General features: G+C 28.7%; 1 protein-coding gene across 1 annotated transcript in view; it reads left to right on the forward strand.

Annotated features, from left to right (window-relative positions):
* Positions 1-8,046, forward strand: part of LOC131848147 (protein cueball) — a 32,535-nt gene extending 24,489 nt beyond the window's left edge. Inside the window, exons 4-7 of the mRNA XM_059197913.1 lie at positions 249-455; positions 1,232-1,447; positions 2,587-2,695; positions 6,292-8,046. Coding sequence (XP_059053896.1) covers positions 249-455; positions 1,232-1,447; positions 2,587-2,695; positions 6,292-6,402 — 643 coding nt within the window. The 3' untranslated portion in view covers positions 6,403-8,046. The remainder of the gene's footprint in view (positions 1-248; positions 456-1,231; positions 1,448-2,586; positions 2,696-6,291) is intronic.
* The last annotated feature ends 6,883 nt before the right edge of the window (positions 8,047-14,929 follow it).

Below are 14,929 nucleotides of genomic sequence, written 5' to 3' on the forward strand. Positions count from 1 at the left end.
TTTCTAATCTTCTAAATGTGTTGTGACTAGTAGCATATATATATAATCCATAACACCTAGACCTAAATCAATTTAACAAAATAAAATTTGCAAGAATTAACATGAAAAAAGAGAATGAAGAGAATCAAATTCAGGACCTTATTTCTACAAAGCAATATTCCGAGGTTTCGCCATGTATCTAGGTGGCAAACGGATACTTATAATTCTAGGCAGTAAATTAATTATAAGTTTATTTTATCTATTTGCAGGTGCCCAAGTGGTTTTAAAGGAGAAAGGTGCGAGATCAATATCTGTAATGGATACTGTCTCAACAAAGGCGTATGTTCAGTAAACCAAGATCAAGAACCGGACTGTAAATGTTCCAAACAATATGAAGGATTGAGATGTGAAATTATGATACCAATAAATAGTGTTAAATTAGATAGATCATTGCCTACTTCCACAGAAAAGTGCAAGTAAGTCATCATTCTAAATGTAAACATTAATTTCATGATAAACTTTAGATTCATGACTATATTTTGCTAGTTGTATATACCAAAAAATCGCACGCGTACTGTCGAATGTTATAAAACACTACAATATTTATAAATACTGTTTTAAGCACTTTTCACATTTGATTGTATATAAATATCAAGTGTTTTCCTTTGGTATTGGTGATGGTGTACGTAGAAAGAAATGGGCAGACTGTTTTCTTTGCTCATAATATTATATAATAAAGTCTATTGCCATCTCTAGTCAATTCATAACGAGAACACTCATAACAGCATTAAAACACCGGAAGCTCATAAATATTATAATCACAGTAAATATCCCGTCCAATATGTTTAATATGCGTAAAGTAATTTCTGTAATTTATTTACTTATTAACCATTCTATTTGCAATTGCACTAATAAGAATAAGGTTTGCTGTTGTAGATACAGTCACGACCTCAAATATCGTAAATTATCTTAGCGACGTTATGTGAGATATATCTATGTTTATTTGTCAATGAAAATATGAAAATAGAGTAGGTAGAATCCTGTTCTTTACCTACATAATGTCACCTCACTTAGGTGACTTTATGTAGATTCTGGAAACGGTAATAGTCCACTATTTCCAATAGTTTCTATAATTGCAACTAGGATATCACCCTATATTTTAGGTTGTGGTATAAAAGCAGCAGTTAAAGTGAAGAATAGTTTAATTTTTTTTTCCATCCAACACTAAGCAATATTTTCTTTTTAATTTCAGTTGCACTCAAGAGCAAAATATATCAAAGACGGTGCCAATCTCGTCTGAAAACTTAAGAAATAGTGAACTGCCGTATGTTGAAATAACAGATTGTAACTACGGATGGGACTCCATCAGAGATCCAGTAATTATGGTATTGGGTATAGCGTGTGGTTTACTGTGTGTAACATGTACTGTACTCTTTACCAAGGTATTAAAGCTGAAAAAACGCCCCAGGTGAGGATTTCAATAGTATTTGTGAGTTTTTTTATATAACTTTATCTACTTTATTACCTTTTTAGTTGGTGGTTAACGTGCCATATATGTATGTTGACAATCACTAAAAAGCAAATTAAAATCTCTAAATGAAAGATATTATGACTGTGATATGACTTATGACTTCGAGATTTTTGACTATTACTAAAGGACTTGTATACGGGAAAATTGGTGAAATACTACTAGATACGCATAAACTACATTTCTCTTAGCTAAACCTTTTTAAGCTATAGCGAGAGATTATAATAACAATAATAGTATCTCATGACAATTCACACAGCACCATCTAGTCCCAAGCTAATCAATACTAGACCACTGCTATAAATACTCACATATATATTTTTGTAAATACATACATAAATATACATAGAAAACAACTAGACTGGCACAAACGACCATCAGAAGCAAGGCGATGTGCTAAATCACTAGACCACTAAGGCCGTCAAAAGGGATTGTTAATAATATAGAATAGATTCGTTTATATTAACAGAATTAACATTAGTTGTAGTAATCATTACAAACAAAAATGTTTACTAACTATATAAAACATTTTTGAGCGTGTAAAGTAAAAATTATCTCATCATCGAACTCAATCGTATCATTATGCAAATAAATAAATAATAATAATATAATAACTATTGATGGCATTATTTGCAATGTATTCTTGTACAGAACGACCTCCATTCAGACCTATTGGAAACAATCGTGGTTTTTTAACCATATAACATTAACCTTAATATAATTGATTCGTAAATAACAGTTATTCCTGATCATTTCACTCCAAGAGGCTAAATGACTAGTGGCTTGATTATGTGACGTTGTAAGAATTAAATCTATGGGATTAAAATTTTGTATGAACTATTTCAGAGTTTGTAATTGTTACTAAATGGTCCGAATTATTATTAAAATAATATTACATAATTCAACCCAGGATTTCATTATCATTCTATTATCCTTTATTAATATCCTATCAACCGATAACATTAACCCGGACAGGTTCACTGGAGGACCATCAATCAACCACCATCAACCATAAAAAAAATCCAATCATTTCACATTAACGTTCCATTTGTAAAAAAATGAAATAACATCTATTACAGGATTAAGAAGAGAATAATCGTAAACAAGAATGTAACTCCGCTGACAGCACGCCCTGATCAATGCGAGATCACGATAGAAAACTGTTGCAACATGAACATATGCGAAACTGTAAGTACAATATGACAAATATGTCGATAATTAGGGTTAAACCATACATTAAGGGGTGAGGAGGATGTAGACGAAGTGACGCTGTATAACAAGGGAATGGAATGTGATGTCATATTACAATGTCTACACTCTCTATTTTGCATAGTGGTCTACGGTGAAATTATTTATTTTTGGGATAAGAAAGAAGCCTTCATAATAAATAGAGACATTAGTCCAAGTGCCGATTCTGAGTTCCTTTGTCTTCCTGCGATATAGCGTTCCAAAATTTTGGGAGGTGAATTACAATATTTTCACTTAATGAAATTTGACATGATCCTATTATCTCAACAAAGTGGAAGTTTCGTTTAAAAAAAGTTAATTTTAAATAATATGAAAATGAAAAGTTGTAAATTTAATTTTATATTTATATATTCCCTTTGGTAAAAGTTGTTCTGTTTTATAAGAATACATTTAGTACGTAATTGTGTCATGCATCTGATAGAAATTGTATTGCAGCGTATCCCATCGATCGCTATGGTTGTTATCGTTTTGAATCGCAAGATAACATTTTAATCTTTATATAGTCACGTGTATTGATATAGAAATACTTTCGTACCATGTCATACCGATAATTACAAATATATCTTCTTTTTTTTGGCACCAATAATTTGGATTTCCAATATTATTTTGAACATGCTTTTTAGAATGTTGTAATGAGAAGTTAAAAAGTTTATATAATTACATATCCGCCATTGATCGGGCTCTAAACATGAAGATATAGACCTTACGTTTATAAGTATTACGAAATTGAAACTTACGTTAATTATATCAGAGTAGAATATTGTTCATTTCATGATTTGCAACTCGTAGATAGTTGAAAAATCAAAACATTAACTCTAATGAGACGCTACATTAAATAACATAGATGTTTTCAGTCACATCGTCAAGATAAGTTGTTATTTACGAAGTGTTTACATTTGTAAATTTATCGTAAATTGATTACGTAACGTATCTACAAAATTTACAGATATTACGTTTGAAATGTCATGAAAGAACTATTTTAATTGCACGTGACTAGGCATATTGATTAAATATAGTATTTAATAATGGTTTCTGATTTCATTATTACCTACTTAATATAATGCACTTACGCTTTATTAGTACTTAATCTTAGATTAATGATGTATGCAACCTATTTTAGTATAGACCAATGGATTCACCATTACAGCCTTTTGCATTTGCCTTCAAATAAAAAAAATCTTAATGAGAATAACAAAAAAATTAAAATAGTTTTAAATCACATAATGATTTAGACTTAAACAAAGAAATAGACATATGTAGAGTTAGATAAAAAAATCGACGTAATAATTATAAATAATTATTTATGCTTGGAGTGGTGTGCTTGTCATGTATTAACTGAATTAAATAATTTCAATTCAAAACTAATATTGTTCTGTATGTTTTTTGCTGTTACACGTTATAAATACTGGTCGGTTTTGTATAAAATGTTGTACATAGAGGATGCAGGTATACATAATACATACATAAGACACTTAGCAGAATTCACGAGCAACGTCATAGGATACAGCTAGTTGTTATATATACATAGGATTAACGTTTAATAACATTATTAATTTATAGGTGTATGTAGTAATTAATTTAATAATTTATCGTTATTGTTACTGAACTATAATGCAGTATTTTATGTTAAGTGCGAATGGTGCAATGTACCTACTATGCATTTACATTAACGACCATTAGTGTGCATTGGTTATGTTGCCTTTCATGAATAACAATTCAGGTTCAGCTCTCAGTTGCGTCATTTCTGAAAACGAACTGTTTAATCTGTTTAAATGTTTGTTGCTTAGTGATTTCTCTTGACCGTAATTCAGAGTTTAATTAACAATAGCCAACTTTGAAACTAAGAGAACAATAGATTTTAACGGTTGCAGTACCTATTACAGGCGTATAATTACGTAACAATAGTCCTCTATAAAAAGCATGAGTAACCGATCAAAAATGTAACTCAGAATGTCAGAATAACACATGAAACCGTAGGCACAGCTAGTACCTAATAATACAAAAACTATTTTGGATACATTTTATTTGTTTATAGTTGATTACGTTTAATTATAATTTTTAAGGCAGTCGGAGTATATTGAATACATTTGCACGATGTATTTCGACGCGTCATGTTTGTTCATTAAGTATGTGTATCCTGACATGTTTTCACGGAATAAATTATTATTGAAACGAACTGATATCAATATAATATAGAAGGTACACAGATGCACTATGTATGTAAAAAAATGTTTATTAATTTATCGTTTTGAAATAGAACTTATATCTGTTAGACAACTGTACTATTTATAATTTCCTATTTAATAATTACAAATTTCCACGCAGGTTGATAGGCTCGAACGGAGTCTTCTTGATTGAAATTGGGTCTTGCATCGTTTTTATTAAGGTTACATTTTTTTGCATTCCGCTTAAGCTGTGCATGAAATTTAAGCTTATTTCATACTAACCACCAACTTATACAATGTAATATATGTATAAATGTACAGACAATCCGTACATTATATCTAATTCGCCTACTAATAATACGTTGTTAAGTATGCATTCATATTATTTCAGTAATTTTTAAATGGTGCTCCAGCTAAGCAGACCTTATATTATGGGTACTAAACAACTAATATAAATACTTAGTTTTTTTTTGTAAATAGGTACATACATAATATACAATGAACACACCTAGATCGATACAAACAATTATAGTTATGAATATAATCAAACCCACGACCATCGAACTTAAAATGGTGTGCTAAACATTAGACCACTGAGGCCATAAAAATGTAAAACTATGAAATGTTACAGAAAAGTTACTAAATCTAAATAAATATCCATGCGTTACTTAACCCAATACATATATTCTATGTAACTGCAATAAAATTATTTCATCCTTATCAACCATGATAATACCTACCTACCTACCTACGTAGTAAATCGAGCTACCAGATTGCAGAAAAGATTATTTGATAGCAAATCTTTATATTCCACATATCAAAACACCAAACAAATCCATCATCATTAGGCGGTGAAATCGGTAGATTTATAAATTATTATATATCTACCTATGTCTGAAACAATTAGCATGATCTTACCTATATTTTTCCATGTAGGTGATTGGACATTTTTTACAAAACAATTACAATATAATGTAAAAAAAAGAAACAATTATTGTCTGTTTACGAAAATGCCATCTCATGTATCATTATTTGTCTAATATCTCATTAGATATCTATCGTAAACATGATCGACCTGTGGAATAAAGTAATTAAGATAAATAATACTAATAAAAACTGAACCTGTTGTATGTATAAGACTACTAAACTTCAAATGTTCTTTTATAAAAAAATATGTTGTAATTTCGTAGTCTCGTGTAAGGAGTACCCTCGTGAAGTGTGACCAGATAGGGTGCTATAATTAAAGAATTGATATGGAATACAAATTGATAATTTGCGCTTTATATATGAAATCTGAATAATGTTTAATAATATGTATATTTAATAGTTTAATTAGTACACAAATGTATGTATGAATAATTCTTGTTCCAGCCCTGTTTCGAACCACGATCAACTATTAGACCAACGCTACTAGACGCGAAGCCGGGAAAAGAAGAAAAGAAAAACCTCATCAACAATATGGAATATCCAGAGGACTATTGAGACTGCCTTACCATCATTCTGTGAACAAGCTCGGATAACTAGAACTACTACAGGTACAATTTGAACAGAGGACTGTTTAAAAATATATTTCAATTAAAATATTAAACAAATCAATCAATTAATTTAATAATAATATTAATTAATACTAAATAATTGAATTATATAATGTCTCTATTGAGTTTGATTAATTTGTCGGTATTGTTTGATACAAAATTAATTTTACTTAATAATAATTTAATTAATTAATCGTTAACGTAGGTAACAATTTAAACCTTAGTATTTTAATCTACCTATGTAGACATTTATTTATTTTATTTTTGATTAATCTCAAGCGAATAGTTACTTGGAATTTTGAAAACGAATGACATCTAAAAGAAAAGTAGTTCTTTGTATAAATTGGACCAAAATGTAGTCTATGTAATATAGAAAGAAATTGTGATATTTGACATAGGGTTGCGATTGCCATGGATGATGGCATCATAGGGCTGTGCGTTGGCTGATAATATCTGATTGAATGATGTGTATGATATAATACTTGATTACTATCGATTGATTTAGCATATACAATGGGGTTTAACAACAGTTTGTGTGAGTGTAACAAGCCGAAATTTAGTGATTGCACCTATTTATTCATGACACTAAATAACTTTCCCTAAACATTCGAAATATGAAAATGTTTTTATGCCTGAATATTGTTTTATTTAATTTTAATCTTAAATACTAAGAAATGTTGTTATACGGTTTGTATGCAGCTTTTTACCTATATATCCTCAGGGAAAATTATTTAATTTCACATATATTATAACCAAGTTTCGGCTTGTTTTACTTTTTAAATTACACTCTGGATATTTGTATATGCACATCTATATAAGGAAAAAAGCTTGATTGATTAAACCCATTATCGATATAGTACAGATATGTGCCTTTAACTGCTATAAAGATGTCTACATTGTAATAATCATTTCATATATTATTTAAAACAATCGTAAAAATCATTAGAATTCCAAATCGAGTTAATTTAGATTTTACAGTTGCGTCTATTTTTCGTTATATTAATAAAATTTAAACGGTGCCAAAAAAATAACTGTCTTGAAAAGAAAGAAGTAGAGAAACAAGAAGGTTTTAATACTTTTTTAAATGTACAAATAACGAAAAATAGTGCTGCAATAATAGAGCATTTATAATAATAATAGTAAGTAGTAGCGTTACTTATTTTAAATTATTCTTATGGTAGATACTAGGTACCTACTTATGAAATTTATTATTTTATTTTGTTTTTTTTCTTCTAAATATTGACGTTCTAGTTATGATTTATTACTATTATAATCTTGCAAGTGTACAAGTCTGTATTTTTTAACAACTTTAACCCAATTTATTTATGAAAACAAATCAGACACTTATTAACTTAATTTTTGGTATTGCTCAGTTTAGTTCCATTTTTCGAGCGACATTCTTAATTTTAGGAGATTTTGATTTTTATAAATAAGACGGGTTATCAAAATTACATCTTCACTGGGTTGAAAACCTTGGTCCTAATTATGTAGATATACCTATTTTTACCTGTGGTCAGTGGACGAAAATTATATGACTGAAATTGTATTGATGGATAATTTATCTATTATTAATTTTTTTTACAAGTTGTCAATGTATTTATACGACTGGCTCTAGCCAGCGTAAATACCTGTATAACTTTATTATTCCTATCCTATCTAAAAAGCGTGGATCCTGAATCAGTATGCATAGATCCTCAATTTCTATCACTCCATCTTTTTAATGAACTTATTCAGATTTTATGTACCTAAGTTACCAAACTTTAATAATATAGACATTTGTCAAAATATTGTACTTTTAAAACTAAGAGTCTGAAAAAAACGCTCTTAAGATTTAATTTATTACAAGGGTTTCGTTACCTACCTGTTTGTTGCAATATATTAGAATACTAGTTCTATATTTATACGGAATTATATATAATTCATAAATTGGCAACCAATGTGTTCTTTTTCGTTTATATTTTGCCATATTTAAATTAAATATCAAATGTAACGCAAGCACGACAACCACTTATATAAAAATGCTTCTGCCGAACTGTGTATCTGGTCATATCGCTCAATCCAGAGTTGTCCCGGGGGATAAGGGATGCCTGGCTATTTTTCGCCCTAATTCACACACGCATACCATTCAAAAATTACGTCACAAACGTGAGGGAGAGGGGATCGTAAGGAGTCATAAATTTCATAACGTCAACTTTCAAAATTTAATATATCTATATCTAAGTATTGAAACGCAAAATTTTATAATTATTAACGACTATAAATTGAATTGCATTTTTTACTTTATTGTCTGCATTTGTTAATATATTGAATTGAGCTCGATAATGTTTATTGAGACACGCGTGAGTTAAGTTTATGACGGACTGAGTTCTTAATGAATTAAGTTCGCGATGAATTGAATTTGTGATAAATAGCATTATATTACCAAATGCGTATGCGATAAGGGACTTGTATTTCGATAAAGGAGTCCAGGGAATATAGTCTCGTGTCCGCTCCCCCATGTTTACGACGGCTCTGGACCAGTCGTGTGTTTGTATCAAGTGTGTGACCTATACCTATCATATAATAGTGTGTGAATTTAAGTACGTATGTTGTTTAAGGGATATCTTTGAGATGGTATTGATTTAGTACTTATTGTAAACTTTCGTTGCCTAATATGCCTACGTACTACTTATATATTAGTATCATTAAGATAAGTAGTAGACAATAAATTATGTCTCCCAGACAGCAAATTAAATAATAATATCAATTTTAGTCACTTGTTCAAATTAACTCACGAATTCAATTTAAGTCTACATATGTTACTTTCTACTTGGGATTATGGGTATTACAAGAACTGTACTTATATACTTAACCTAAATTAGTATTCTACTCAAGTGAGCCTGTCAGAAATACCATCTTCAAAATAATTCCTTATTTAAAACTTGATGTGAAAATATTCCTATCCCTTTTGTGTTCCTCTCATTCGCCATAAATGATGGTTTGGGAAATATGTTCTTCCTGTATATTTCAAATAGTGTTACGGAAAAGACTTGTTATCTTATTGTAAAAACGTTTATGAATAAGCTAGGTTGTGTCAAATGATTGGTATAAAATTAATGTATTATTATAATTGTATCTTGTGCAACAAGACATTCTTAAGTTTCTTTCTGAAGTACAGCTTAACCGGCTATTTTTATGTAATCATTGTTCATGCGCTCTTGCGTATATATTACGGTAAAAAAATAGATTTGAGATAAAATACTTTTCCCAATTTTATTTTAAATTTTAAATTATTATCTACTGAAAAATGTATAGTGAGCACAAAACAATACAAGTGAAAATATAGCAATACATATACAATTAAGCGGCTGAAATCAATAATGTACAGTTTACTATTTAAAGCGCTGTATATCAGCCTTGAAATAGTACATTTATATATCTTTTTTGATTCACATCGCTTAATTGTTTTTGGAGTTTCCAAGGAACACAATACTTTATAAAAATCTGTAAAATTTTTCGAAGAAATGTGTTTTTTCGTACTCAATAGGTTTTAATTATTATTTATATAAGAATGTTTTTGTGACTTATTAGAACCGTCAGTGAAGCGTGAATGGTTAGTTATAGTCTGTAGTGCCTCGGTGTCTCGATTTAATTAAAATATTTTCAAAATTTTGTGATTAGCGTTCGTATGTTTACATTTTGGCTGTAACTTATTCTACGTTCCTATGTTATATTATTTATTTAAATATAAGTACATATATGTAATAGCACTATTATTATACTGCTTTCGATTTTTTTATTTAAAGGAAAGCATCTAATGTTTCTTTTATATCTGCCATAGCTAACACTATCGGGCTCAAATATAATGCATCCATATGTAGGTACTTATTAACAGTTTTTTTTATTAATATTTAGAATCTCAAACTTTGACGTACTTATTTATTCAAAATTACAGAAGAATGTTATATTTTTAACGGCATCACTTCGGCAAATCTTAATGTTACAATTAAAAAGAGGCACTAGAAATAATTCATGAAGTTATGTTTAATTTGTTTTGTCGATTGTAGAAATGATGTTTAAATTGCAGTGTGTATAATACTTTGTTAACTGTAATAATGATTATGACCATATCACACAACGCCATCTACTTTTATTGGTTTTTGTAAATACACAATCAGTCACAATCATAAATACAGTTTATACCTATCTAATGTTATGTAAACCACACGTGCCTGTTCATTAATTAAGGTTATGTACACCAAACTTAATAAGTTTTCTGATATATCCATCATTTTCCAATTCTGAAATAACATAGTTGTAAAGATCAGCCGGTCTACTCAGGAATATAATCACGATCCTATAATAGCATTGAGCCCTTACGTACCTTCTTATACTCTACAATTATACACTAATATCATTAGTCAATTCCATAGTGTTTTCAATGAAAAAACTCATAATATTTATTACGATTTTTTCTTGATTACGTTTCATAAGAATAGTCTCCAACCGGATTCATATAGTCCTTATAGTCGATATTTATATCTAAATGAGACTCCAAAGTAGACCTGTTGGTTAGTTCGTTGTATCATTCTTCTCTTTTTTTCTATCATTGTCAATCTTAGACATTAAATAATAATTTTCAATATCATTTCTACAATATTGTTGACACTTTCTACCTACCGTTGGTTCCTAGACTAGTAGAAAATTTAATATTAATATTGTTTTTTAGTTTTTAGCTTAGTCTGTGGATTGATAATATCCACATCAGAAATGTGATATTATTGAGTCTTTGTATAAGCGATTATTTAGTATAGAGGAAAATTTATATAAAAATAAAGTGCTTTTCCAAATTATTTGTGTTTTAAATAAAACAAAAATCTCGACGACATTGCTCGTTTATTATATTTATAACAATGGACCATGCTATTATCACAATTGATTCATAATACATTAAAATAACCAGCTCCTTGACTGCGTTATGCAGATATCCACCAAAATTTTGCATTATATTAAAATTATAAAAAAAAATCCTTGTAACCTAAACACAAATCTGATATTTTATTACCAGTATCAATAGAATGTGTTTTATCTTAAGTAGCCTACTTCTACTTGTCTATAGCTATAGTTTATATCACTGTACATAAACAAACCAAAACCAATAATTTAACTGAAATAATAATATTTAACATAATTAAAATTATTTTCATTATATAAAAATATAAAAAAATACCATAACGACTGTTACATAACGGTAGTAATTGGGGTAGACATTATCCACGATGAATCATTCCAAATACATAAACTAAATTTTTTACTGGTGAACTTGCAACAACAATAAAATCAAAATAAAGGAATGTTTGTAAATCCATCATTTTCTACGGAGTACCACTATTATTACTCTATGGTTCAGGGCGACCACATAAACACTATAAAGTGAAATACCCAGTAGTAAATAATACACGATATTCAGAAAAAAACAATATTACTTTTAAGTTTTCGCTTATTAGAGCGACGTGTTTGTCAGTAATTAGAAAATTGGCTTTTATCTTTTAAAAATATAGGACTGGACACAAGAGGAAACAAAAAATTTACAGATTTACAATTAGAAGTATACCATTTTTCTGTTAGGTATAATTGCGAACAATACAAAGCTTGTAGTCATAGACTATTTCAAATGAGACTTGTTAGCAACGACGATACATAATTAAGCCCCATTACAATACATTGTTACACTATCAAAACAGTTTATCTACTCTTTATACCTGTTTATTTACTTAAACTATATCCGGCTTAGGCATTAGAAGCAACATGTATTCTCATAAATTGTGCGCATCTTACTAACGAAGTATTAATAGTACATATACATACAATTTTGTTATATACCTAATTATTTGCTTATAAAATTATATTTTATATTGCTATTTTGAGAATATATTTGACTGGTTTGTATACAAATATTGCCATACCTAATCCTACCATACCAAACTATATATAAGTATATAAACACCGCGATAATGTTGCCAGAGTTATTTATGAATTGTGTTACACACCACAACATAAGTAAATTGTTAATGTCATATGTTTTTAAATTAAGTATTGTGAAGTCTTTAAATAACTTCGAAATTTGAAAGAAACTCAACATCAATAATAGCTATTCATATACTTTCTATTTTATTAACTTTATAATACGCATTGAAAATTAGTCCTGCCTATAGGAATTTCTTCTAATGTAACAGAAACTCAATTTGATCTGGTTATAACACAATACCATCTAGCCTCAAACTAGACTAAGCTTGTTCTATGAGAACTACTACATAAATACATTTCAAATTTATACATATATAATGTACTTGAAAATACAACAATGTAACCAATTCAAATATTTGCATTATGTTGGGATCTTCCGACTGTGATGTTGGGATGCTATATATCTCGTCTTCACGATATTATATACATTTATATAATTGTATCTTTCTTTAAAGACGAAAATAAAACGAAAAAGATGGAGAACACAATTAAAAAATCTTGATAAGATCCCTTCATTTTACCTACTTATACGTATAAAAAAACATTGATTACATTTCGTATAACCGGCCGTATAAGAGATTACTTCCTGCAAACTTTTAAATGCTTTACCAGAATATACTTACAAGTACAAAGAAGATAATGACACACTATAGATATATACATTAACAATTTTTGAGATATTATATATCTTTTAAAAATGTATTACTTGTTTAACGTAAACTGTGTAATTCTTTACAATTTACTTCTACTTATTCGCATTTTAAACTAGTCATTGATTATATAAGAGTCGAAAGTTAGGTAAAATATTGAATGTGAACCATATCAACAAAGAAATAAAGTTGAAATCGGATTACAATATTTCAAATATTGTAATTTTGATACTGAATCACAAGACAGTTTGTATATATTTTGTATTATCCAAGAAGCAAAGTTGGACAACTTTGCTACAAAACCGGACGGTTTTGTATAACCTTTACGATTAACCCAGTATTATCTATTACCATAAAAATAAATATTGTGATTGTCAGTTTATTATAATGATGTGATGATTGAAGTAACGTCTAACATTAATGAGTACAAGTGGAGATACAACACTTTTTAATTAATTTCAAGACTAAATTAATGTCATATGGCACTATATCTAATATTGGCCCACTATAATTTTATATATATATGATTGAAATATAATATGGTTACTACCAAACATACTAAATGTCTATTACAAAAGTCGATACAGGCGAAATGTCTGAGGTAATATTGTGACTCACAGCCTCTAAAAAAACAAATAATATTCCATATTGAAATATTTTCATATGAAATTTCAATTCATAAGAAGTCGTGTTAGGTTTACATGTATGTAAATAAACATAAAAAAATTATAGTACAGATTTATATGTAGGTAATTATTCTTTGTCCAGTTTTAATAGTACAGATAACTAAATTCATTTTTATACTCCACATGTTGGAGTATGGTTCGGATGACAACTGACATTTTAGTATTTATAACAGTAAATATGTATAATCAATATATAACGCATAATTGACATTTTCCTATAATATATTGTTTTATTGAATTCACTGAATCCTCGTAAGTGATTACATTTCAGTCACCAACTCAATTCTATGGCGAGCGGCAAGTAACATTAATATCAACGTTGTAATTTCATTTAAATCTCTATTAGTGACAAATATTGTAGTTTATAGCATTACATATTGCAATTCACAATTATACGTATGCACTTGAAAAGTTGCATAACAAAAAAAGCTTAATAAAATCAGTATTACTCAGTTCGAAGCAGTCCGAACTAACGGTAGATTAGACATATCATAAAAGTCTGTAATATGCCTACATGAACAAAGATATTTTGAATTTTTATTTGATTTGATTACTATTAAAACTTACATCAGTTCGACTCCAGGGTCCATTTTTACTAGATTTTATATAGTAAACGATTTTTAGTGTAAACGTATAACAAACGTAAAAACTTACTGGATACACAGGCATATTACAAGAATAAAAACAAATTATTAAACATTAAATATACTTTTACATAATTATATGTATAATTAGAATGAATTTCATACCTAATTAATTTTGGTATCACTTTGGAAAACATAAAGTATAGTCTCTACTAGAGATAACATAATATTTGCTGATTATTGCAAATTCATTCAACTAACAATTCAACAAATTTTAACATTCTGCTATTATACTTCGTACTTATTCAATGAAGACCCTTGGAAATAGAGAGCAGAAATTAATACAGAGATCGCTAATCTGCGCGCTCGTTAACAACAATCGTTGTCCCGTCAAAATATTTCAATTGGGCTACTGTTTGCAGTTATTAAACTGTGGTTATATGACCCACATTATTATACTGACAAATATTGCACGTTGCGATCATTAAAATATAAATGAACAGATTATTATCTGAAACAACGTTTACCCACTCTTGAAATCATTTTGT

Source organism: Achroia grisella, unplaced genomic scaffold (genome assembly GCF_030625045.1).
Source record: "Achroia grisella isolate CSIRO2021 unplaced genomic scaffold, CSIRO_AGI_Agris_v1 utg546, whole genome shotgun sequence".
NCBI lineage: Eukaryota > Metazoa > Arthropoda > Insecta > Lepidoptera > Pyralidae > Achroia > Achroia grisella.